Source organism: Canis lupus, chromosome 1, assembly GCF_048164855.1.
Source record: "Canis lupus baileyi chromosome 1, mCanLup2.hap1, whole genome shotgun sequence".
Lineage (NCBI taxonomy): Eukaryota > Metazoa > Chordata > Mammalia > Carnivora > Canidae > Canis > Canis lupus.
In genome coordinates this window covers 15,934,562-15,962,505 of record NC_132838.1, presented here as the reverse complement: position 1 = coordinate 15,962,505, position 27,944 = coordinate 15,934,562, and the positions used below count along the sequence as shown (strand labels likewise).

The following is a 27,944-nucleotide window of genomic DNA, read 5'->3' as shown; positions in this document are numbered from 1 at the left end:
TCTTGTTTTTAAAATCCTAAATCATTAAGATTTTTCATAATTTACCTGGACTTCCCATCATTCACTACTCCTCTGGCTGAAGATCTTATTAACTAAAGCATTAGTAGGGTAAGTAGGATATCCACCTGTCTTACTAGATTTTGGGGGAAACAACATTTTCCCAAGATGGACATAACCATGTGCTGCCAACTCCATTCCAGAAGCTCCTTACCTTCTTCTGAAGAGCTGATAGTCAGCGTTAGTTGAATTAAACATAGATATAAAACACATTTTTATTACACTGCCAATTTGCTTGGTGACTTAGGGAAACCTACCATTGTGTCCTGTTTGCAACTGTTGTAACTAAATGTGTGTTCTGGGCTGGCAAACCCTAATATTAGATGCACACTACCATCAACGAGTAACTTACTGGTTACTAAGCTCGTGTCTCTCAGCCCTATGTTCACCTTCCCGCACTCCCCGTAGTGATGTCAGTCACTGGGACTCTGCAGTCCATGGTGTCTTCTTTTCCAAACAGCTCCCCACCGGGTTCTGATAGCAGAATGTACTAGAGGGAGAATCAGAGGCAGGAAGAGGGAGAAGGGACTTTGTCCCTTTTCCCAAGCCCGCAGGGGTTCCAGTTTCTGGATCCTCCCTATGCTCAGAGCACCAGCCTCATCACACCCCCTCATAAAGATGAACACAACTAGATGACAGCCCCTTCTCAGCAGCCTAGATCTGAAGTCTGAGAGATGTAGGTGCTGGGGGAACCTCTCCCAACTCCTTAAGCTCCAGCCCCAGGTGACACGACTCCCTCCTCAACGGCCTCAGGCCCAGCCTCCTCCAAACACCCAGATTCCAGGAGCCCCAACTGTTGCCTTCTGCCCCAGCCAGAGAGATACTAGCTATTTCCTGGAGTTTCTAACACTCCAAAATTTCAGTGTTCCTTTTTTCGCCTTTTTAATTCTCCATATTAAATTCGCTCTGCTGAAATAACTGGTTTAGGTTTTGTTCCCTGACTGGATCCTGAAATGATACAATTCTATTCCTCAGAAAACAGTTCTGCATAAAGCAGATTCCGGTCATGTCCATAGCTGGTTCCCATTTGTTTCTGGTCGTAAGAAGCCCATCATGCTTCTCTGGGGATGTCCTCTCGCCCCCTCCTCCTTCCCTTCTCTCCTTCTTACACCCACACTCACAAATACACACACAAAAGCTATCTGCAAGATGCTTGCTAGCTTTTTTAAAACAAAGGGAACATTTGACAAAAAGCTTTAACCCTATTCCTATACCCTACGTCACTCATTCCATACAATTTTATTGAGCATTTGCTACATGTGAAAACCCACACGAACATGAAAGCCACAAGGTTCCTGCCTTCAAGGAACTTACTATCCAGAAAGTTCCTCAAATTCTTCTCCCAATACAGACAAAAACAAAGACAAGAGATCTGATCAGCCCAGGCTCTACTGACTTCGGCAGCCAGATGGCTCCTGAGGAACCATAACCTCTATAGCAGCAGCGATTTTATTAGCCTTCTAACTTACGCACTCTCCAAGTCTGGCCTATGATGACAGCAAGTACATTTCGTTTTTTTAAGGACCACAGGCCAAAATCTTTTAGATAATAAATAGAATACCTCAAAACAGTCCTGAGGGGATCCCTGGGTGGCTCAGTGGTTTGGCATCTGCCTTTGGCCCAGGGCGCGATCCTGGAGTCCCGGGATCGAGTCCTGCGTCGGGCTCCCGGCATGGAGCCTGCTTCTCCCTCCTCCTGTGTCTCTGCCTCTCTCTCTCTCTCTATCATAAACAAATAAATAAATCTTAAAAAAAAAAAAAGTCCTGAGTACTTTCTTCACGTCAGCTTCTATTCTTTTTCTTCCCCCTAAATAATTTACCATGCCCTAAATGAACCTATTTCATTCTAAGTAAAAGTTCTATGCCATGTGCCTTAGGATTACATGTCTTACACGGATAAATACACAGCAATTTTTTTTAACTAAAAAAAAAAATCCTGGGGCCCCAGGGCAGCTCTGGCAGTTGAGCATCTGACACGTTTTCGGCTCAGGTCGTGATCTCATGGGTCATGAGATCGAGTCCTGCCAGCTCCAAGTTCAGTGAGGTGTCAGCTTGAGATCCTCTCCCTCTGTCTTCCCTCCCCTGCTCCTTCCCCTGCACACACTCTCTCTCAAATAAATACATAAATCTTTCTTCAAAAAATCCTGAGCTGCTTCTCCTCCTCCTCCCAATTCCATTCCTTTGTCTGGAAACACAGCTCCAAATGGAATGGATTTTCCTTTCTTTGTGACCAGGTCTCAATAAAATGGCTTTCTATTCTACACAATAAAAGCTGGGCACCTCTGGGTTTTTTTAACTGCATAAATAGAAGATTTAGATTACAAAAAAATAATAATACTATATACAGAATGAGGAAATGTGAGAATTTCATATTCTAAATAGAATTCTTTAGGTAGAAAAAAAAATCCACAGCTATTTTTTCGGTCAGTTTTAATTCTCTTATTTCTCCTCTCTAGATAAGACACAGCTGAATTCCTCTAGGCAGCAAAATCGCTACCTGCGTGATTTGGCCATGAGTCAATGTGAGATCAACTCAAAGCCAGCCACAACCTCCAAAACCCATCCTTGTCTGAGGATGTTGTGAATACATTTTCAGGTGTCCTCTCGGAGTCTGTGCCATTTAATCCTCAGAGTAACACTGTCCTAGCAATGCTTCAGGCAGTCTTCTGCAGCTTTCACCGTTACACCAGGCATAATAAAAAACCCAACAGGTTGTTTGTACCATCTCTGCTACACTCCTGAAGGCTTGAAGGGAGCAGAGAAGAGATGGGCATGTTAATACCCCTTTCTTTATGCATATCATCATCATTATTATCATCATCATAATCGGCCCCATTTATACTGTTCCTATTATGGGAGAGACGCTGTGCTAGGTGCTTTACATACATTAATTTCTAATGATCCCAACAACCCTTCAAAGTAAGTATTAATGGTGTTCTCCACATTTATAAGATCAGAAATTTGAGAGTAATAAACATTCAATACTTTGTCAAAGGCCCTCAATTTATAACTGACATTGCGTTTTAGGCCAGATACATCTGTCCCAGTAGCCTAAGCCTAACACTGGTTACCTGTTCTATAAATGAAACTCTGAACTATGCGAAGCGCTAAAACCCACTTTAGAGAGAAACTGTTACTTATTTGATGAAAAAAAATTTCAGGATTCTTGCCATAGAACATTATCTGTAATTAGAGATGCAGAAATGCATTTCTAGGCCTTAAATGGAAATAGTGCCCTGGACTCCTTTTGAGAGTACAACATTCATTACAAAGTAATTTGGAAGAAAATATAGTTGGATGGGCAGATAAAAGCATGTCCCTAACTCAACTATCCACATATATATTTGAGTGATTTCAATTACAAGCCTAGGAACTGGTCCCACCAAAGAGAGATACACTGATGCAAATACCAACAACCAGCCGTTAAATGCATTCTGACACCCGAAACATAGGCACTCATACACAGCCCTACTGAAGGAAATTACTGAATAGGGACCACAGAATCAGAGTTGCAGGAGTCCTTGGAGGTCATTTAACACCCAGTACAGTGGCCATAACCTATTTATTAAGTAGTTCATTAGTTTTTCTCAAATACTTATTTTAAAATGTTAAAGTTTGTCCATATTTTTAAAATGGAAATGCTAGGCTCCTCATTAGACCTGCTCCTATTTCTCATTTCCAGAACTCCCGTTTTTTATAATTTACAGGGAAAGGAACCTAAAAATATAGTAGTAAGTGCAGGATACTGAATGTGATGTGGAATAACTTTACTTATTCATCAATCTATATTTGGTCTTTGATGCAATCCTGTTCAATGTATGTTATTTCTTTGTAGAACAACATTTTAAACATTTTTTTTTTTATAAATTTTTATTTATTTATGATAGTCACACAGAGAGAGAGAGGCAGAGACACAGGCAGAGGGAGAAGCAGGCTCCATGCACCGGGAGCCCGACATGGGATTCGATCCTGGGTCTCCAGGATCGTGCCCTGGGCCAAAGGCAGGCGCCAAACCGCTGCGCCACCCAGGGATCCCCATTTTAAACATTTGAGTGAAAAACAATTCTTCCTGTTTGAAAGAAGGTCATGAGTTTGGACCAAACTGAAAATCAATCTATTTCCAACACCTGTTCATATCCATAATGAGATTTCAGGGTTTGTTTTTTTTCCCCCAGCTTCATTCAGACATGGACAGGGGAGATGGATCCATCAAATACATCCTCTCAGGAGAAGGTGCAGGTGTCGTGTTTACCATCGACGACACCACTGGAGACATCCATGCCATTCAGAGGCTTGATCGAGAGGAAAGGGCACAGTACACTTTAAGGGCTCAAGCCCTAGACAGGCGGACAGGCAGACCGATGGAGCCGGAGTCAGAGTTCATCATCAAAATCCAAGACATCAATGACAATGAGCCCAAGTTCCTGGATGGACCTTATGTTGCCACTGTGCCAGAAATGTCACCAGTGGGTAAGGAGGAGAGTCACTGATTCTCACACACAGCAGTTCTACAGAAGACACTCCCCTCTTATATATAAAGAAAGAATGTGCAGAACCGCTCACAAATTTTAAAACTGCACCAAAAATGACAACCAAGTCCTTAGGCAGGAAACTTCTTAGACACTGAAATCAGATATACTAAAAAATAATAGTCATAATAAGCCTAGCATTGTTATTCAGCTCTGATTCTTAGAAGACAGAGGATAACAGATAGATAAATGTCTGACACATAAGGGAGAAGCATTCTGGTATTATCAAAAAGAGCAATGAAGAACCCAAAGGCTGTGTTGTTCTTACTGGTTACTAAGAATTTAAAACACAAATAACTCCTATCTCACTACAGAGGCACAAGTTAGGAGCTATGGAAGCCTGACCTCAAAAAGGGTTCTCCCAAGGAAGCAAAAACAACAATTGGAAATGTTTTAAGATTGCCTATTCAGGATTGCTTCCAGCCTTTAGCAGTTCAACTTGAACAGGTTTCCACCATCTCTCTTCCTCAGGGACCTCAGTTATCCAGGTGACAGCCACAGATGCTGATGATCCAACCTACGGCAACAGCGCCCGGGTAGTGTACAGCATTCTCCAGGGCCAGCCGTATTTCTCTGTGGACTCCAAAACAGGTATTTTATGTATGCCGTCAGAGATGGTTGCTTTATTCCCTACTAATTCATAACTGCTACTTATGACAAACCCAACTATCCTTTTCAAGGACTCTCTAGGGACTGTATTAGTTCAAGAAGATTGTTACAAGCTTTAGGATTAAGACGGCAAACTAGCACTGCCCTGGTGGGTAAGAGCAGCACTATGTAGAGACAGTGTATGGAGTCTGGAGAGGCCAAAAGGCCTGCCTATACAAAGGTGCATCCTCACGATCCTTCAATCACTTCTACAGTTGAATTTATTCCCAGGGACTGTCTTTTATCACTCCAAGAAGACCTGAGAGGATTGACATGTTAACCTAGACTCCCTAGAGGACTAGGATCATTGATTTTGAAACTATGAAGAACCTTAGGGGAATCATTCAGTCCATTACCGGTCACTTAACAGATAAGGAAATTGGGAATTGCAACCTAACAAAGTGCTTCTATTTGTAGATATGTTCCTGACTTCTGGTCTGATGTTCTTCCCACTGAACCACCCTATACTAAGTAGAGAACACAGTCAGAATAAAGGGATGCCGGGACACAAATATTTTGCTGAAGAGGGAAAGAGTGTAGGGCATGCGATGTGGCCCCCCGAAAGGCAGGTTCTGAGTGGGAAGCTCTCACAGAGAGGACAGTATAAAGAACTGGACGGGCAAGGAGGAATGTGGCAAACAGGACAAACTGACAGAAATTTGGTTTTCTCTTTTTGTTTTGTTTCTTTCCAGTTTTACCTGAGAGCTTTGACTTCAGAATTTATGTTTTATCATTACTATCCTGCACTTGTGCCAATCTTCTTTCCTTTTAAAATACTTTCATATACATTACCATATTGGAGCCTCCCATTATTCTTATGTACCTGTGAAATACATGGGAGTTACTGTTATTCCCATTTTACATACAGGAAAATTGAAGACCTAAAATGGGGTTAACACTCAAAGTCACCTCTCCATCTAAAAGAGAAAAGATACATTTCTATTAGCAACCTGATAGAATTTTTTTTTCCCAAAAGTCCTAAGGGAACCAGCCATTCAGAAGACCTAAAATGGGGTTAAAACTCAAAGTCACCTCTCCATCTAAAAGAGAAAAAATACATTTCTATTAGCAACCTGATAGAATTTTTTTCTCCCAAAAGTCCTAAGGGAACCAGCCATTCAGAAAATTATGTCATAAAAGCGGGAAAGTAAGGGAGTGTAAATTAGCAAGAGGCAAGAAAAAAGGTTGCAGTGAGGGACTTCTAGAAAACAGTAACTTTAACAATTCTACACAAGGGGGGTGGGGGGTGGGGAGATGCCCACAGGAAAGAAAAACACAGACAGGAAGAGGGTAATGTGTCCTTTATATCCTAAGAGGAACCTTACATTATTTTGATAGCTCCCAGGGGGCATCTTTAGTGTTAAGGTCAAAAATACATGAAAAGGTAGTTATTTCTGTGCCTCTAGGGCATTTTAAAAAGGAAAATGCTGCATATTTCACTTTAGAATGTTGTTACTATAATGCACTATATACACCATAAGAGTAAACTGGAGACAGGTTTGTGGTTCTCAATCTCTTCTCTTTGCATGCAAAAGGTCTATTTAGCCAAGGGTCATGCTATAAACTTGAAATAAACAAGCCTTTAATCTTTGCCTGGAGTGCAGAGAAGTCAACTTTCCACGTAGCTGGGCTAAACGGGAGATAAAACATTGCAGAAGATCCTTGGCAGGATCAAAACAACACATTTCACTAGATTTTGATTTAGACCCCTCTTCTTGAATGCAACCATATCATCACACTACTGATTCTGCTACTTACTGTCTGGGGGAGTTCCTCCCTTATGCATGTCAAAAATGAACAACTCAACAGAGCAGCTTTCATGTCCCAGCTCATGGAAATCAGTGAAGCACAGAAGTAAGCAGCATATAACAAAACTGAATGAATATATAACAAAAGGAAAATCAAATCAGAATTCTAATCCTGCTTACAGGTACCGGGGAAGCAGGAAAAAAGCAAGACTAGAAGTGAGCTGCCTAAAGAAAAGTCATGCACACCACAAGGGCTCTAGGGTCTGAAGAGCGAGCGAGCTGAAAGAGAATTATCTAATATCACAGATTTGCAGACCTATGGGCTTTGTTTTCAGGACCTGGAGGCCCAGTTTTCTTTGGTACAACAGAGACCCTTGAATTCGGCCCGGACTCCAAGTCCCTAACTCTGTTTGAGAACCACTGCCGCCACCTCCTGTTCTCTGGCAGTAATGTTGCCAAAGAAAATGGGCCCCCAGCTCCTCCTGCTGGAATAGTGTTTACTCACAATTTGTTTAAGCGCAGCGCTGTTTTGAAGCTAGAATTCTGACCTCGAGTTTGGTAAAATACAGATGATTTGCATCTCGACTCTAGCTATTTACAAATGCACAAGGGAGAAACCTAGAAGCCAATCCTAAACACTGGATTTGTGGTTTTGTTTTTAAAAAGTCTTTTCTATCCTGCAGGTGTCATTAGGACAGCACTCATGAACATGGACAGAGAAGCCAAAGAATACTATGAAGTGATTATCCAAGCTAAGGACATGGGAGGGCAGCTTGGAGGATTAGCTGGGACCACCACAGTCAACATCACCCTCTCGGATGTCAATGACAACCCACCCCGCTTTCCCCAGAGTGAGTACCCAACCAGCGAACAGATCTAAGGCCAGACAGATGTACCTATTACCAAAGTGGAAGAAAAAGACCAGCCTGAGTTACTTACTCTCTAAGTTCAACTATCCATGGGTCTCCTTCCTATATTTATCATGTAATTCTCACATAACCACTTCTCTTCTGGGTCCCAACATCCCAAAGCACTGGACCAGTGTTTCTCACTTGTTTTCATTATCGCCTCTCTCTGGAGCTCTTTCAGACTTCTTTTTTTCTTGATTGACATACCCGGCACACCACCGCATAAAACTAAATTCTAAGGAGTAAGATTTTGTTAGGTAGGGCTTAACTTTAGAGAGCCACAAACTACCGTAGCATCTAAGCTTTTTGTTCCTATCTCCCCTGCCCCAAACCCATGTTTGTCCCCTAGGAGACAATACTGGCCTGCTGAGAACACACATAGAGACCAAGCTGTAGGTGAATACAGAGTGGCCCACATCTGACTACCTTATCCAGTGAATTCACAAGAGTACCAACCATCTGCTTTCTAATGGCCCTGGGCATGAGGGATACAAAATGCTTGAAACCTAGTCCCTGTGCAGCTTAAAATCCAGCTGGGGAGTACATATCTAACTCCTCAAAAGTTAGCCAAGAAGTAGCATTTGCTGTACCACTTTAGTAGTGCAGACCACTTTAGTAGTGCAGAATGAAATATCCACCATAAGCTATGATGAATGAAGACAGTGTCAAAGGAGGACACTAACTAATGGGGACTAAAGAATATAAAAGATTTAAATAGGAAAAAAGGAAAACATTCCAGAAGGGGGAAGGCATTTATTCATTAAAAAAATGTTTGCTTCAGGCACCATCTTGGTATGGCATAGAGAGCAGTGTACAAAACAAAATCTCTCCTCTCCTAGAGCCCATTCAAATAGAACCTGAATGTAAGGGAAAAAATATGTTACCTACAATATAAAAGACTGGAAATAAAGTAGTAAATGCGACTTTGTGTTCAAAGACCCCCTAAAAATGGTGACCTGCTCTCTTCAGTGTTTTAAATGTGTTTTCTTTTTTGTTTGTTTGTGTAAAGATTTTATTTATTTATTCCTGAAAGACACAGAGAGAGAGGCAGAGACACAGGCAGAGAGAGAAGCAGGCTCCTTGCAGGGAGCCCGATGCAGGACTTGACCCCAGGACCCCAGGATCATGCCCTGAGTTGGCAGCCACTCAACCACTGAGCCACTCAGGTGTCCCAAATGTGTTTTATTTCTAAAGGAAGTCCCTGAAAAGTTTTTGAGCAAGACAGAAACATAAAGGAAGGCTAACCTGATAGCCATGTACAAGATGGGTTGGCAGGAGTGGAAACTAGATGCTGGGGAATCGATCAGGGAGGCTTTCAGAATGGTCAAGATTTGAACTGATAAGGACTTAAGTAGCAGCAGAAGGAGTGCAGTGGGACAAATCAGAAAACATGGATTTCTGCCTCCTGATTTCTTGGCTGAAGAAACCAAAGCAGAGGGTGGAGTCAAAGATGACTATGATGTTTTAAGTCTGGGTGACAGGGAGAAGAATTGTAGTACTGATAGAAATAGAGGATACATAATGGAACTCATGGCAGGGAAGGAGAAAGACAAATTCAGATTTGAAGACAAAGTGACAGCAGAACAATGATAGAATATCCTTAAGGAAGGTGGAGATATATAGCTATACTGTGGAATGGAGCCCAGGAATGGAGATGTGAGTTTGAGAATCAGATGTCTCAAGGGAGCAGTTGGGAGCAATGAAAATAGCAAACACAATTCCAGGTGAAAGACTTGACCAGGAATATCAAGTCAAAAAAAAAAGAAGAAAAGAAAAGAAACTAAAAACAGAGTCAAGCCAGACCATCAGGTTAACAGCTATATTTTGAGTATACCTGACCAAGTGAGTCATCTCTTTTATCTATGTAAAGACAGGAAGGAAGTTCAAATATTCCCTTACAACTGGTATAAACAAAGACCCCATGATATTTCATGAAACAAAAAGGCAGATACTAGATAAGTATTTCACAAGTGGTACAACCAAGTACACTACTAAGTTAATAGGTTCTACGGTACAGAATGGCAATGTATCATGGCACAGTTTGTGAAATGCCATGTGGACTGGTTTCTTACTTTCTGTGGGTTCTATCTTTATTGCTTCATGAATGGCTCACATTACACGCACTGTAGACTACAGATTCTTGAAGATCCTTGAACTACCTCATTTGGCTTTTTAAATTTGACACTGACAGTATCTTTGATGAAGACAGAAAGGGCAAAAGAAGCAAGTTATTATATAGCTCATAAGTATATGGATTTAGACAAACTGCCTTAAAGTCCTATCACCACCAACATGACAACTTTACAACAGCATAACACGACACAATGATACCCAGGGTTTTTGTCTTGCCCCCACAAACCAACATCTTAACATTCAATCCAAAGCAAACATTTTGAGTTGCCACTTTTTCAAAATAATGGACAATCTGACATAGCACAAAAGCATGGACTATGCTGCACAGAAGACAAAATCTAAATGATAAAAATAATCTGCCCGAAAGCATTCTTTGCATATTATCTCTGTTTCCTCTAAAGTTGTTAACTATTTTGGACTTTTAAAAAATCGTCTTTAGGGATGCCTGAGTGGCTCAGCAGTTGAGTGTCCGCCTTTGGCTCAGGGCGTGATCCTGGAGTCCCGGATCGGGCTTCCTGCAGGGAGCGTGCTTCTCCCTCTGCCTGTGTCTCTGACTCTCTCTGTGTCTCTCATGAATAAATACATAAAATCTTTAAAAAATAAAAAATTGTCTTCACCTCACCATTAAATGTTTTCCCATCTGTTTGCTAAAACAAAGTTTCAATGACCTATTTCATAAACTTATCTTGGATAAACTCTCTGCCTTATTATCTTCTGACTGCTCATTTCAAAAATTCAATTTTCCTTCCTTTCTATAAATATTACCATAACTGATTATGGGATGTTGGCAAAATGACACTCCTATTATTTTTTTTATTGAACAAGTTCAGTTACCTTTAAACCAAATATAATGGAATATCAAGATCTCAGGCTATTTCTTTCTAATATAATGCATCATGTGTAGAAATTTTATGTAAATGCTTATTTAAACACAGAACAAATAGCTTTCCTGGTTTTTCCCAAAAGTTCTGCAATAGCAAAGTCTAATCCATTAACTTTGGTAGAGAATGGAAGGATATCATGAAATCCAAGTGCCTGCCAGCTTTAATACAGACATTAGCAATTTCCTGACTCATACTGGCAAAGAACAGGCATTATTTCTTCTCCTGTGCAAGGGAGGTGCTGTGAGCTGGTTGGGTGCTGTCAACCTCCCCAGATCTTTGTGAAACTCAAGCCCTCACACCCCAGGCTCCCCTATAGCTTGAAATACGTATTAGAATAAAAGAGACCATGAACATATTGAAAATGTGATTGTGTGATTTTCTTCGTTATTTAGTCAGTCACATTTTGATTGACAAAATGAAGAAGAATGTCAAAAAGCTGAGCCCCAGAGAAGGTTAGCGAAGACATAACTCTGTGGAGACAAAAAGGAACTAAATTTAATTGTGAATCTGAAAAGGAGAACATTACCAACTCTGAGATTCTTACATTTGTGAGAACATTTGGATATTCTGTTCTGAAAAAAGATAACAAGAAACAACAGAGGTTTCCAGTAAGCAGAGCCAAGGGTAAGGACACACCACTGATGGACAACACATGGAGCTGGTGGGAGCTTGCTCTCTGCAGCTGTCCCTCCTTCATAGATCACTGATCACTGTTAAATTTGGGCAGGTGGCCACTGGGGTAGAAATTCCACACACTGGCCTGGCCACGAAGGAAAATGTCGGTATCTCAAGTTTGAACAGAATAAATGTGTACTTTGCAATCACAATGCTTTTTTCTTCCTCAGAAAGAATTAACATTTGAGGCAACAGTCCATTAGGAGGGACTGAAAGATTGGAAAGCGAGGTAACTCCTTCCACACTGAGGGTAGATTCATGGAAATAAGAAATATTTTTGTTTTTATCTTGTTCTAGTCTTAGGATTAGGTCAAACTATCTTGGCCCATCCTTATCAAATAACCAGTATAGGATAAGACTTCATACTGTTTGCTCAGCCTTTTGGGGTCTCAGTTTCTCTGTAAAACTCAAGTTTTAATTCTTGAACGAGAAAGATGTCTTGACCAGCATGCCTGATATGATTTGATATTGTGGTATTTTTTATAGTAACAGATTACAAGAATGCCTGTTCTGACCTTTCTTCATAGAACATTATCAGATGAGTGTGCTGGAATCGGCGCCAGTTAGCTCCACCGTGGGTAGAGTGTTTGCCAAGGACTTGGATGAAGGAATCAACGCAGAGATGAAATATACCATTGTGGATGGAGATGGTGCAGATGCCTTTGACATTAACACAGATCCCAATTTCCAAGTTGGCATCATAACTGTGAAGAAGGTAATCCAACTCCTCTTTCCAAATCATGTTAATGGAGGCTGTGAATATATATGAGATGTTAGGAAGGGCTGTTGTGCTATTAATACATACAGCTTCAAATCCTCTGATAAACATTCTTTTCACTTCTTAAAAGAAAAAAACAACTCTTATTCCTTTTGCTTACATGTAACTTTGTCTGTGTCATCATTTTACAGAGAGGGTACCAGATCACGATAAAAATATAAATATGTCCTTTCTCCTAGCTATTTAACCACTTAAAAAACTATAGTAGCTTAATTCACTAATGATGTTAATGACTTGATCAATATTTGCAGTTGAATAACACTCATTTTTACCATAATATGCCATAAATAACAATAAAACAAGCTATAATATTATTTATGAATCAATAAATAACATGCAGAGATTTTTTTAATTGCCACTGGAAGATCCATAGATGCTAATTAGACTTGGAAAAGCTTTATCAAACATAACTGCTGAGTGGTAGTATCACTTGAAACTCCTTTGCTTCATAAATCACCAAGTTTTCTGAATATAAGCTAACAATATTTTCTGTGGCACAAAGCACATATGGATATATTAGGGTGGAAGATAAAACCTTGAAACACTGAAGTTTTAACATCCTAGTAAATACATGTGAAGAAATTAAAAAATTCCTTGATTTAATCTTCTTTCTCCTCTATTTTAAATACATCTAAAAACCCAAGATATTTTAAATTATTCATTCAACAAATATTTGTTGAGCATCTACCTATGTGCCAGGTATTATATTCTAGGCATTTAATGTTAAAGAGTAAATAAAATAACCAAAAACATCTGCTTTCATGGAGCTTACATTCTAGTAAGGGGAGGAAGACAATCAAAATAGCAAGTAAACTGGAAGCCTGGGTGGCTCAGTGGTTGAGTGTCTGCCTTCACCTCAGGGCATGATCCCAGAGTCCCGGGATCAAGTCCCACATTGGGCTCCTTGCATGCAGCCTGCTTCTCCTGTCTCTGCCTCTTTCTATATCTCTCATAAGTAAATAAAATCTTAAAAAAAAAAAAACAGCAAGTAAATCAACAAAGTAATATACTAGAAAGCGTTACATGCTAGGATGAGGAGGAGTAAAACAGAACAAAAGTGATATTAGAAAAGTCAACATGATTTTGAATTTAAACTGGGTGCTTGGGGTTGGCTTTACAGAGAAGTGACATTCATACAAAAATGTAAAGTGGATAGAGTCACAGCACAGAGCTGGGCAGGCTGACAATGCACAACCCTGGGAGGTACCCTACAAGTGACTTTCAGGGAGAACTGTACATGCAGCCCAGAAGATAGGGGAATGTGCATGGAGATATTGAGGGAAAGTGTTCCAGGCAAAGGGACAACCAGTGCCAAGGCCCAAAGACAGGGCTCTGCCAAGTGTGTTTCAAAAGCAACATGGGGGCTGAGAAGGTTGAGTGGAGGGGAAGACCAGCAGGAGATGAAAGAAGAAAAGTAACAAGTTCAGGCTGCTGTAAGTACTTCTTCCTCTGAGTGAAGAGGAGAACTGGAAGGCTTTAAAACATAAATAATAGGGAGCACGTGGGTGGTTCCATCTGTTAAGCGTCCAACTCTTGACTTTGGCTCAGGTCATGATCTCAGGGTCATGAGATGGAGTCCACATTGGGCTCCATGGTCAGCAGGGAGTCTGCTTCCCTACCTTTCCCTATACCCCTCCTACTCCCTGCTCATGCTCTCACTCTCTCTCTCTCCATAAAATAATGTTTTTTAAAAAATTAAAAAAATAAAACATACATGACAGAACTGGACTTTCATTATAAAATAATTACTGTGTTGGCTGTGTTGAGAAAGGAATTCCCGTTAAGAGGGGAGCAAGGATGGGAACATGCAGACCAGCCGGGAGACTACTGCAATAATCTAGGTAGATGATGGAGGCTTGGTCTAGGGTAGTAGGAATGGAGATAGTGAGAAGTGATCAGAATCTAGATACATTTTGAAAGTAGAATCAATAGGATTTCCTAACAGATTGGATGAGGATGTGAAAGAAAGAGAGAAGTCAACTGAGCAACAAGAACAGAGCTGCCTGTACCTGAGATGGGAGAGTCTGCAGGTAGAGAAGGTGGCAGGTGGTGGCAAATCCTGTATTAAGTTCTGGACATGTTACCCAAGTGGAGATGTGTCACGCTGCTGGCTATAGGAGTATGGAGTTTGGAGAAGAGTTCTGGAAGAAAGCTGGAAATACAAAATTTGGGAGTCGCAAGCATATAAATGATATGCAGCCTTTAAGATGCAGTTGTATCTTATTTTTTTTAAAGATTTGTTTATTTATTTATGCAGAGAGAGAGAGAGAGAGAGAGAGAGAGGCAGAGAGAGAAGCAGGCTCCATGCAGGAAGCCCAACGTGGGACTCGATCCCAGGTCTCCAGGATCACACCCCAGGCTGCAGGCAGCGCTAAACCACTGCGCCACCAGGGCTGCCCTGCAGTTGTATCTTAAAACAAATACAAGAAAATACATGAAAATTCCAAGGGCCTGGGCATAGATAGAGAAGATAGTGAAATGAGCCCTGCAGCACCCCAACATGAAGAGGTCAGAGAGAAGAGCAAGGATAAGAAAGGAGACTAAGAAGGGGAGAGCAGGGAAACAGGAGGAAAATCCAGGGAGTATGGTGTTCTGGAAGGCATGAAAAACCATCTCCAGGAGAAGGGAAGACAAATGCTACTGAAGCTCATGTAAGAACCCTGAAAACTGACCACAGACTTTAGGAACATGAAGATCACCAACGATCTTGACGAAAGCAACGGTCATAACTTAGAATGGGGCACAAGTTAATGTGCAATGATCTTGATGAAAGCAACGGTCATAACTTAGAATGGGGCACAAGTTAATGTGCTTAATAACTACTATATGCTGTTCCACAGAGCTTAATTAACACTGCTTTTGAAGGGAAGAGTTCACATACATTTGTCCTATATTCACTTAAGCAATATACAAATGCAGCAAAAGAACAGATATATTCAGCATTTCACCAACAAGAAATCTTCATAACCAGCACACAATGACCTCAAAGCAGTGTAAAATGCTGATATTAACTTCACAATCATCAAGTACATCTGAATATAATTTAAATATTAGTTTCTTATTTTATTCTCATTCCTTGAGAGTTAATAACATGTTAGAAATATAAAAGATAAAAAAAAGAAATATAAAAGATGATTAGAAATAATAATACCAATTTGGTATATAGGATTGAGAACATTCCCCTATGCATGATATGCCCCAAGTAAGCAGTTAATAATACATTGCCTATCATGACTGATAACTGTGAATAAGGTAAATATTTGCTCAAAGCTTAGGATAATTATTGTTTAACATAAAAATTTTCTTTAAAACAATTAAGCAATCAGAAAAAGAGCTTTTGGGATTCTCAATATATTTTCAATTTTATCTTGTATCTTAAAATAACATAATTCTAAATAATACTAATTTATGTCAAATTATTAGAATATAGCTTAGACCTTATTACAAGCCATTTATTTTTAAAAACATTAACTATTAAAATTTTGTATTTGAAAGGAACCTCAAAGTGTTGTTTCTCCAGCTCCCTTATGTGAAGAAAGATTAAGCTCCTAAGATACACTGCTGTCTTTCATTGTTATTACTAAAACTATATCCATGTTTAATCAAAACAGACATCAGTTTTGCCAAGGTCATTTGGATTTCTCTTCTGAATTTAGGAAGTGACAGAAAATGGAATTAAAAAAGAGGTCAATACGTTGGGAGATAGACAAGTCAAATATAATAAATACTTTAGAGGCTATTGACTGCTCAGTCTATACTTTTGGAACAACATTCACTCAGATGCCTGATCCACACCCATCTTCTACTTTGTCATTAATAATGTCATATAAAATTGAAACAGAAGTTCGGCTTTTGATTTATTTCCCTAAGCCCTATTATTCATCTAAAAAGCACATACTTTTTCAAAAAGAAAAATTAAGTTGAATTGATAGAATTGGGTCTTCATAAACCACACTGATTACTACCCAGTACCTTGGGTCTTTTTGGCTTTTAAGTAATCAATCAATTGATTTTCAGTCTCTTAACTTAAATGCTTGAAAGATAACTTGAAACACATATTTTTCAAATTGCTCTTTATTCTAGATGAGCATGCTGTTACACCATACTCCAATCTTCAGCATGTCTTCCATCTCCCAGGATGCAACAAGCAATTGTTTTGAGTCCATTTCCCTCTTAGGTAGTCCACAAAGAGCAAATCTAAGATGCCTGTGAAATGTAAATCACATCACTATTTTATATACTACTTTTAAAAAGAAGAAGAAAAAATCTTGCAATTTAAATGATACAATGCCTTCTTCTTCCTTAGTTTATAGTTTTTGAAAAAGCTCTTGTTGACACAGACATATGTGCTTCACTAATAGCAGATTTACTTCCTGCTGTTGTTTCCATGCCATTCTGCCCACACAACAATTTTTGTTTCAATGTCAAATCATAGTACAATCTTTCTGAAGACATTTTAAAAGGCAATGAAGTTCAACACATGTAGTATCCACAATGTGCAGAACTCAACTGAAATGCATGCATCCTATTTCCTGGTGGGCCTAAAGCAATTTTAAGATGCCATCAATTAACTGGAGAAGCAACGGATTTCCAAAATTCCAAAATATGAAAAGATGCACACCTTAAAATCACTGAATATTGTAACATAAAATCTGTATATATTATCACCCAACAAGTACTATTAATACCTGCACTGAAAAACTTTTTTACACTACTCAATATAACATTTTTTTGCTGCCTTTTGGGTTTTAGATCCTTGGTAGGCACTGGGGAATAAAAATCTAATTCATAGCCTTTACCCTTAAGTTTGGTGAAAGGGACCAACAATGAAACATCTGTAAAACGGAATAAAAAGAACCATAATGTAAGTATGACAAAGTGCTATGGAAACAGAGGAAGGAATAATTAATTCTGCTTAAAGAAGCTGTGTTACTATTTTGTGCCACAGTTTTTTGTGACTCAATTTTCAAAAATATATTTGTTATATGTTATTATGTGCTCTAATTTTGGGAAATTTCTGGAATTTGGAACTTAGGTTTTGAGATTACTATTCTTGGCTTTACTATTATGACTATGGAAACAATTTCTTGATGTTAAAAGTAAGTACAAAAAAACATTTCACGAGAAAAAAGTTAAACTCGAATTTCAATTTGAACAACTTAACACTTAGAGTATTTAGGACAATGTATTCTTTCAATTTTAAATAATAAAATTATTTAAGTGAGGGAGACAATAATCTTAAGTAATCATCACTAGGTAACTTATTTTTTAAAAACGTTTAATAATTAAAAACTCACTTTATCTCTTCAACAAATAGTGTTGAAAAACTGGATATCCATATGCAAAAAAACCCATTTCACACCTCACAAAAACACATTCAAAATGGATTACATACTTACCTAAATGTAATAAACTAAAACTATACAATTCCTAGAAGGAAACATGGAAGAAAATCTTTGTGATCCTTATAAAGCAAAGATTTCTTAGATACAACACCAAAATCCCAGTAAGAAAGTGATAAATAATGCACATGGGTGACCCAGTCAGTTGGGCATCTGCCTTTGGCTCAGGTCATGATCCTAGTGTCCTGGGATTGAGCCCTGCATTGGGCTTCCTGCTCAGCAGGAAGTCTGCTTCTCCCTCTGCCCTTGCCTCCCTGCTCATGAACTCTCACTCTCTCTCCCTCAAATGAATAAATCTTTTTTTAAAAAGTGATAAATAAGGGCAGCCCTGGTGGCTTAGCAGTTTAGCACCGCCTTCAGCCCAGAGCGTGATCCTGGAGTCCCGGGATCGAGTCCCATGTCAGGCTCCCTACATGAAGTCTGCTTCTCCCTCTGCCTCTCTCTCTCTTTCTCTCTGTCTCTAATAAATAAATAAAATCTTAAAAAAAAAAAAAGGAATGTTCTTTCCTTCCTAAAAAAAAAAAAAAGTGATAAGGTTTCATCAAAATTAAGAGTTTCTCTTCAAAAGCACTACTAAGTCATTACAGATTGGTTAAAAAATATTTGTAAACATATGTCTGATAAAGGATTTGAATACAGAATACATGAACTCTTAAAGAAGATACATAAATGCAAATCAAACTCCAATGAGATACCACTTCATACCCACGAGGATGGCTAAAATCAGAAAAACTGATGAAATCAAATAATGACAAGGATATTGAGCAACTAGAACTTTCATACATTGCTGGTGGGAATGCAACATGGTAGAGCCACTTTAAAAATTGGTTTGGAAATTTCTTATAAAGTTAAAAATATACTTAATCATACAATCCTGCAATCCCATTCCTAGATTTTTGCCCAAATTAAATAAAAACCTACGTTCACACAAAAATCTGTATACAGATGTTCATGCAGCTTTATTCATAACCATAAGAAACTGGAAACAACTCAAATGTACCTCTAGTAGAGAACAGATAAATAAATTGTGGTACACCCATAAAATAAACAGAACTTGGCAATAAAAAGGAATGAACTATTCATTCACAAAACAATATGGATGAATTTCAAATGCATCATGCCAGGTGAAAGAAACCAGATACGAAAAATATACTGAATGGTTCCATTTACATGCCTTTTTTTTTAAGATTTTATTTATTTATTCATGACGACACAGAAAGAGAGAGAGGCAGAGACACAGGCAGAGGGAGAAGTAGGCTCCATGCAGGGAGCCCAACGTGGGACTCAATCCTAGGTCTCCAGGATCACATCTCAGGCCTAAGGCAGTGCTAAACCGCTGGGCCACCGGGGCTGCCCCCTAATGACATTCTTTTTTTAATGTTTTTTTGTTTTGTTTTGTTTTTTGTTTTGTTTTGTTTTGTTTTGTTTTTTGTTTTGTTTTTATGATAGTCGCACAGAGAGAGAGAGAGAGAGAGAGAGAGAGAGAGAGGAAGAGACACAGGCAGAGGGAGAAGCAGGCTCCATGCACCAGGAGCCTGACGTGGGACTCGATCCCGGGTCTCCAGGACCGCGCCCTGGGCCAAAGGCAGGCGCTAAACTGCTGCGCCACCCAGGGATCCCCCTAATGACATTCTTATACTAGGGACAGAGCATAGGTCAGTGATTGGCTGCCCCTTACCACAAAGGGGCACAAGGCAAAGGGTAATGGCAGTGATAGAAATGTTCTATATCTCATCATGATGGAAACACGACTATGTAATCTGTCAAAACCTGCAAAATATATACTAAAAAAGATGAATTTTAATGTATGTAAATTATACCTTAATTTTAAAAAGAAAACAAATACAAAATTACACCAAATTAGAAAAATGACTTAAAATTAAGGGGAAACCAAACTTTATCTAGCTCAAGCCTAACATAAACAACAGTGCCCACTTTGGATTACCCATATTTAAGAAAGAATTTAAAGAGAACATAATATAATTTACCAGGAAACAATGAATGTCTAGATTTAGAGAGTAAGTATAAATCAGTGAAACTATTACTTCGAGCATATCATAATCTGGGTGGCAGATTTCCCTATTAATAAGATCTTGCTTTTTTTTTTTCAATTAATTTTTAATTTATTTTTTGTAAGTAATCTCTACACCCTATGTGGGGCTCAAACTCACAATCCTGAGATTAAGAGTCACATGCTCTACAGACTAAACCAGCTAGGCGCCCCTAAAACCTTGCCTTTTGACTAAAAACTAGGGAGACAAGGAAGTCGGTAAAATGACTGCTTAGTTCCAATGGGAATGGCTGACTCCATGAAACAAGGAATATAATGCAGGGTGTACCTAATGCAAACAAATAACCAAACAGCAACAGCACAAAAAACTCTGTTAGAATTTGAAAATGAAGTAAAAGCAAGCAACTTCTACTTGTTTCTCAAAAGCAAAGCGGTTAATTAAAATGGACACATGCCTCTAACATAAAATTTGCTGACATTCAGCATATTTTATGAAAAAAATCGCCAGTGAATATTTAGTTAGAAAACTTTAAGTTGCTGCCAAGTGGACGTGTGACTTTTAAGCTTTAATAACTGCTTCACTAACCACTGTAATTATCTTAAAGGACTAACTTTCTATGATCCTTCCGTTGATGCTTTGAGGTAATTATTGCTCAAAACACTTAGAAATTTTGTCAGTTTAAAAAAAATAATAAATGGATTGTCTTAAGAGATACCATTGAAGTTCACTTTCTACCCTAAAATGTATTTACTTTGACATAAAACACTCTTAAGGTAGGAATAGAATTTTTAAAAGGGGGGGCGGGGACAACCAAAAAATTTGTATGTGTAACATCGAATTTTATAGACAAAATTAAAGGTTTGTGGATGACCTCTGAGTGAGGAATTTAAAAATCTAGAGCATTTCTACTCTGACACTATGTAGCCACGTCTGCTTAACCCAACATTCTCAGCCTTCTGTCTCAATCTCTTCACTGAAAATGAGGCACTGGATTAGGTCTTTAGGAGGTTTTTAAAGGAGAGTGTCTCTGGTAAACTTAATACACAAACACTAATCTAGCACATTATTCTGAGAACCCTTCTAAGGTGCTTGTGGTAGTTTCTTGAAAAAAATCACTATTGCCTTTGTACCAAAGAATTATTTTTAAAGAAGATGGAAAAGACTAGGCCTCAGTTGTATAGGTATTCTGAAACTGAACTCAAGCTCTTAGTACTCATGACATCTTTTCAGGTAAACAAGCAGTTTAATGATATGGGGATTAAGCTGACTAAAGAACAGGTAGGTAAAGCAGAGCTTGCCCAGAGTAATGGGATTTCCTGACCAGTACACTGGCTGCCTTCATCCTCTCTCAAGTATCCAGCCACATTCCTTACCTTCTTTACTCCATTTGTTGAAAATGACCTCAAGACCAAGAACTATTGGGGCACCTGGGTGGCTCAGTGGTTGAGCGTCTGCCTTTGGTCCTCAGGTCATGATCAGGTCCTGGGATTGAGCCCCGATTCGGGCTACCCATGGGGAGCCTGCTTTTCCTTCTGCCTATGACTCTGCCTCTCTCTCTTTGTGTCTCTCATGAATAAATACATAAAATCTTAAAAAAAAAAAAAAAAAAAAGACCAACTATGGAACAAAAGAAAAGTTCCTTGTTTTTCCCTTTGCCTCTTTCCCACCATTTTAGTGAAGTTGGGAGTCTACCTTCCAGCCATCAATATTGGTGACCCTTTAGAACCTTGATATATATGCTCATGGCTAATCAATTTTCCTGTCACAATAATTTTCAGCCCCTGAGCTTTGAAAGCAAGAAAAGTTACACCTTAAAAGTGGAAGGAGCCAATCCTCACCTAGAGATGCGTTTCCTGAACCTAGGACCATTTCAGGACACAACAACAGTGCACATCAGCGTGGAAGACGTGGATGAGCCCCCCATCTTTGAACCAGGCTTTTATTTTGTGGAGGTTCCGGAGGATGTAGCGATTGGAACAACCATACAGATCATTTCTGCCAAGGACCCAGATGTGACCAACAACTCAATCAGGTTTTTCCATAGATTTCACCTTTCTTATGCCTCAGAATCTTCCCTCCCCTGGTATCTAATTTTCTAGCACTTTTTCCCTTTGCTTCTTCCATCTCTGAAGACTCTCCTTTTTAGTTCTTCTTGTTTAAATATTATGGCTTTTTCATGTTATTTAGAAGTAATGTATCATGTCTGCAACTTACTGCCAATTGGTTCAGCAAAAAACACATGCATACTCACATACACACACACACACACACACCACACACACATGCACACGCACACCCCTACCTTACGTTTAATCATAGCCCTATTGATATTCTAGGATGGATTCTTTGTTGTGACAGGCTGCCCTGTGCATCGTACAATGTTTAACAGCATCTCTGGCCTCAACCCACTAAATGCCAGTAGCACTCCCTGAGTTGTAACAACTTAAAATGTCCCCACATATTGCCAAATATCCCAGGAGGGGGAAGGGATGGGAGGATCAAAACATCCCCAATTCGATAAAGCACATACAGACACATAGCACAAAAAAGTTAAAAACTGTCAAATCCTGGGGCGCCTGGGTGGCTCAGTCAGTTAAGCGTCCAACTCTTGGTCTCAGCTCAGGATTGTGAGTTCAAGCCCCACACTGGGCTCCACACCTGGGCATGAAGTCTACTTAAAACAAAACAGAACCACCTTCAAATCTTATTAATGAATACAAAAGTGATCACTGCACATTTTTTCAATTCCTATGAACCTTTGATTTCTCTACTATATATATATATTTCCATATACTACAAAAGAACATAGAAACTATTCCTGCTGTCAATGGCTTCAGTGCCTTGTAGAATGGCTAGATAGAGCTTTCTATTTCAAGCCTACATAATAATCTCTCCAAATGGTGTTTTGTAGTTAAAGATTCCAATCAAGATGCTTCCCCAACAAGGCAGGGAGGAGAGCTGCTCTTACAGCCATGGCTATTTCCTTCTATCAACTCTGGAGCCAAAGTGCAAACCGCTGATAGGTTGACACCTCAACCTTCCAGAGCAACTGCCAAACCTCTGAAGCTTGACACAAAAGATCAGGATTCCAAGGCTGTTTGGGGGCCATCTGTCATATTAATTGTTGAAAGCCAAATGGCAAAAATGGATCTGGGGCTTTAGTACAGATAACACATTTTAAATGCACCCCAATTTATCAAATGCCTTTTCTATTGGATACTTCCCTTACCTAGCGCTACTTTGTATTTAATGAATACATGCTTTTTCAGTTTAACAAGGATGCTTCTCTCCTGAGAATAACTTTACTGGGGAAAATCTGCTTCATCTAACCAACTAGTAAACATTTTACATTTGCAGGCATTAAAATGGCTAAAATGATTTTGTTTGAATTCTGATATTTGATTTTTAGAAGTCAACTAATCTTTCTAGTATGAATTACATCAACTTTATAGAAATGATATTTCAACCTTAAGCTTTTAAAATGTATAATAGGAGGGAAGAAGTTAGTAAAACCATATTATTCCCAAAACAACCGTAACATAAATGAAACAGATTCTATAAATTCATATTTTCAGAAGCCAAGAAAAATATATTTATATCTTCTGATCAATTAGTTCATCTGTTCATGTTGGAAAAGATACTGTGGGGAAAATTTTATGGAGGGAGAGAAACAAAACAGGCATAAGCTTGAAAAACTTAGAGTCCATTTCTAAAACAATCAAGTATCCAGTATATACTTCTACATCTTCTTTCCCGATTCTGAATCTGGATTTCCACATGGTAAGCACTGGGAATACAGTTGTTAGGAGTTACACTGCTAAGTGACAAGCAAAAGAGACTGAATGCAGTCAGAAAACACATACACACATACACACACCCCTAGTGTGTATGTGCAGTATACAAGACTGAAGTCATCAACTAATGACAGACATACAAATAAAAGCAAGACACCAACAAGCCTACATCCACTCCTGCCATGGAGCAAAATGAGGCACACAAAATTAAGGAATCCTGTCTGGCTAACAGAAAATACTGCTTCAGATGACTGGCCTTTGAAAATCATCAGTTGGCCTGCATCAGGGAGGCACACAATCGAGAAGTTTTCTATTCCAATATATCCCAGTCAGGAGGAATCCACAAGTGAATAGGCCAGAGGTAGAGAGCAGGGTCTCCTGGGCTTACTCTGGGGCAGAACTCTAGGGCCTGAGAGAGAAACTGGCCAGAACAGGGTGACAGTCACAGGCCTGGAGAGAACAAGATAATCATTCAGACAGAGGGGGAAAGAATCCCTCCTATCAGAACTGGGGATAATTCTCCTTCTGCCTTTTGGTTGCAAAGGAGAATTCATATTGCCAAGATAGAGGGGTCCTGACTCTGTACTGTCTGACAGGAATAAAGAATGGTCCCTAGACTCAGATATATATTAGGAGTCCTGGATTCTCAGAGGGAAAAGCACATAAAAGGCAAATCTCTGGCTATCATTTAATAAATCCATTTGGAAATTACTGTCCTGTTATCTTTCCCCAAATTGCTCATTTTATCCTCATTTTTCCTATAAAAGTTATTTTCTTTTAAAATAATTTGCAAGTTATATGCTGCTTGGCTATCTAATTCATCTTCTGCATTTTTATTAGAAATAAATGAGATTTATATTCCTAAAAAGAAAACACATATTAAACTGCCCTAAAATCAATGTATCACCTTAGGTTAAAATGTTATGGATAGGCCATTTAACTTTTTTAAAAAATTATTAGGACCTTCATAATCTCCTTTGTAGAAACTTTATGGCATGCTCAGGCATATAAACTGGTCATGATTTACTAGTAAATCCCAAAACCAAATATCCAGATTTAGTTACATATTACCTGAAAAATACCATGTTTAGTATCTCCTAAACAATTTAGGATCTCCTAAATTTTTAATAAATGCCCAAGGCACTTCTGGCAAGCAGGAAATGGAATCATTTGGCACCTGAAATAGGCTTCTGCTGGTATGGAAACAGCCTGCCCTCCCAGAGTATGTGTGTGTGGATTTAGAAAGCCTGCCGATGATGCCCCACCTTCAAATTGCTCACAAATTCAGAGTATGTCCTCAGCCAAGCAAGTAAGCAGGGAGCCCAACAAACACTAGCTTTTGTTCACTGAAGGCAGTTCTGTATGTGAATATTATACCTATTCTGCCCATAATTGGTGGGAGTATTATGGTTAGAGAAAGGAAAACCACCTACATAATTCACTAGTATGTCCCAATTTCCTCATTTTCCATCTGTATCTACACCTTTAATTTGTTCTCCTGCCTCCTGAAAATGGCCCAGCGTCCCACTCAGAGTAGCGAATGCCTCTACTGCCTCAGTTCAGTAACTTCTGATGTGGGAAATCGGAAGGGGGTTCCAACTAGATCAGGAAGGCTTCTCTAAGGCAAGCTTGCAGTGTTTCCTCTCGGTGTGTCAGCAGGCAGTACTGTCACGGGTTCTGTTGGTTAGTCCCACCTCCCATACCACCTCCCATACCATCTGCGACACTTGCTATGGCACTGTATGTCTGAGTGTAGAAAGCTGCTTCATCATAGAGGCTAGGGGCTGCCTCTCCCCTCCAGACCATGCCTACAGCTTGGAGAGCTGCCATCAGGATTATAGCTCCATGGGCTGAATGGCTGGCTGAAAGAAAAGACCGTATTTTTTTCCAAAGATAAATTCAACTTTTAAAATAGCCAGTGAACTTTAAAACTAAATCACTAATTATGCCTAGGAAAGAATGCTCCAATTAATTTTAAATTAATTTTGTTCTTTACTAAGAAGTCAATGGCTTGTCATCATGGCTTAGTCAATTTCAAGAAGAGATAAGGCTTTGTTTCCTTCAACAATTGCATTCGTTCCATATGCAATAAAACAGCATGGAGTGGCAGTTAGGAGTAGGAACTTGAAACCAACCTGCCTAGACTTGATTCCAATCTTGGGAAATGACATAACCAATCCAGGACTCAGTCTCTTTACCTATAAAACCAAGATAACGGAACCTACCCTGTTACATGAGCCAATATAATGTAAAGTATTCAGAGCAATGTGTGGCTACAGTAAGTGTTTATTAAAATGGGTCACAAGCAGAGAATGGCACTACTTCTTCCTTAAATTTCCCAACTCGTGGAGAATTGTAACTGAGATGATTCCACTTCTCCAGGCCTTAGTGGTCACCTTTTCCCTTAATGCCTCTCTGAAAGGCCAACTCGAATCCCTACAGAAAAAAAAAAAAACATATTTGGAACAAAACATTTTACCAAATTATACACACATAAGAATATACTACATAAGTGTCTGTGTTTATATATGTATATATACCTACAAACTTGTTCATATTTGGGGTTTTTTTAAGATTTTATTTATTCATGAGAGACACAGAAAGAGAGAGGCAGAGACACAGGCCAAGGGAGAAGCAGGCTCCCTGCAAGGAGCCCGATATGGTACTCGATCCTGGTTCCTGGGATTACTCCCTGGGCCAAAGGCAGATGTTCAACCGCTGAGCCACCCAGGCGTCTCACTTGTTCATATTTGAAACAAAAGCGGTACCATCAATATTTACCCTTACTGCATGTGACAGTCTGGCATGCATATGTTCCATTTCATTTTCTTTCAACACTAGTCATAACCTACCATATTGATTTCATAACCTGCAATTTAAAAAATGCACTAAAGAAACTTCGTACTCCCATCAAAATGGCAGTTTCCTAGTTTCAACAACTTTAACATATAGGCTGCAATCCCTGACAACATTAAATAGAATTTTGAACCCAATATGTTATAGTAGTTTTATATGCACGTATATAAACATATGTTACCCCTGCAAATTATTAGCTGTTTAACTGTACAAAAGTGACTTCTCTTAGTTTTCTTTTCTGCTCACTGAGATAATATCTACCTCTTAGAGATTTTATAACAATTTTAAAAAGAAGCTATAAAACATCTGGTATTCCACAAATGGCAACTAAGAACTACACAGATTCTCAAGAATGGTTCTCAATCATGGCTACATACCATGGAGGATTTTAAACATACAGATGCCTGAATCTCCCTCCACACTTACTGAATCTCCCAAAATGGGGACCAGGTGAGGGAACACAGAGAGTTAGACTGCCAAATTAGATTCAACAGGAATTGTGGCTCTTACCCAGTGCCCAAAAAAATAATAACTCAAAGGATAGAGACAACAGCAAAGTATGAGGCAAGCATTCTGTCCCTGGAGAGATCTAAAACCATCAGGTAAATATCCTTCTTTTCCTGTGTAAGGATGCATGTTGGACCATACTGAACATGAAAGATACAAGCAGTGAAGGACACCGCCTGAACAAAAAAAAGGAGCCATTCTGGTTATGGAACATCTGCTTTTTATACTCCATTAATTACATGGCTCACATGGTATTTTCCAGCAAGCTGTACCCCATAAATTCATAAATTCCAAGTTTATTTACATTAAGCAACCTAGTCAAACCTGGTTCATCCTGCTAAAAATATTCCATGGATAAAAGGACTCTTTAGCTAATAAATACCATTATTGTCTGCCAGCAGGTCAGTCATTAGCACATTTACAAAGAACCCGATGGAAATCTTTCCTTCTCAATAGGTGATATGAATTACAGGGATCGGAACCACCGAACTATATACCTTTTCCATTTCCAATCTAACATTTCAAAATTTAAAGGAATACGTGTTTTTGTTTTTTTAAGATTTTATTTATTTATTCATGAGAGAAACACAGAGAGAGAGAGGCAGAGACACAAGCACAGGGAGAAGCAGGCTCCAAGCAGGGAGCCTGATGTGGGACTCGATCCCGGGTCTCCAGGATCACACCCTGGGCTGAAGGCGGCGCTAAACCGCTGAGCCACCTGGGCTGCCCTACAAGTTGTTTTGAACTAAGACATGTAGGGGTTGATATTCAGAATATCCCAAAAGCCTCAGGGCAGTATTAAGCTGTAAACAGCTGGAATTCATCTTTAATTGGTTTAAAACTTCCCCAAGGATTTGGCACCGTTTTATTTCATTTTATGAATGAGGAAATTCAAGCAGTAATAGTTTGTGTTCGTGTTTTTTAGAGGATTTTTATTGGGGGACTGTTTCTGGACATGATAAAACAGCAAATGTGGTCTTCCAAGTGTCCTTAACTCAGAACAAGCTGAGCCAT

At 39.2% G+C, this 27,944-nt stretch overlaps 1 protein-coding gene and 1 long non-coding RNA gene across 9 annotated transcripts in view; one reads left to right on the top strand and one right to left on the bottom strand.

Moving 5' to 3' along the window:
- CDH20 (cadherin 20) overlaps positions 1-27,944 on the top strand; it is a 215,236-nt gene that overhangs the window by 157,606 nt on the left and 29,686 nt on the right. For all 4 annotated transcript variants that reach the window (XM_072821783.1, XM_072821775.1, XM_072821776.1 and 1 more), the window contains exons 3-7: positions 4,232-4,526; positions 5,057-5,176; positions 7,665-7,832; positions 12,109-12,296; positions 21,552-21,805. In XM_072821783.1, coding sequence (XP_072677884.1) covers positions 4,232-4,526; positions 5,057-5,176; positions 7,665-7,832; positions 12,109-12,296; positions 21,552-21,805 — 1,025 coding nt within the window. The remainder of the gene's footprint in view (positions 1-4,231; positions 4,527-5,056; positions 5,177-7,664; positions 7,833-12,108; positions 12,297-21,551; positions 21,806-27,944) is intronic.
- LOC140630875 (uncharacterized) overlaps positions 1-27,944 on the bottom strand; it is a 71,639-nt gene that overhangs the window by 25,965 nt on the left and 17,730 nt on the right. For 2 of the 5 annotated variants that reach the window (XR_012028570.1, XR_012028568.1), the window contains exons 3-5: positions 25,793-26,003; positions 14,369-14,511; positions 12,097-12,334 (exon numbers count right to left, since the gene is read on the bottom strand). This is a non-coding gene — a long non-coding RNA (uncharacterized lncRNA). Of the gene's footprint in view, positions 1-10,761; positions 12,335-14,368; positions 14,512-25,702; positions 26,004-27,944 lie in introns of those variants that run through there. The other 3 variants (XR_012028567.1, XR_012028565.1, XR_012028573.1) reach the window with 3 other exon arrangements.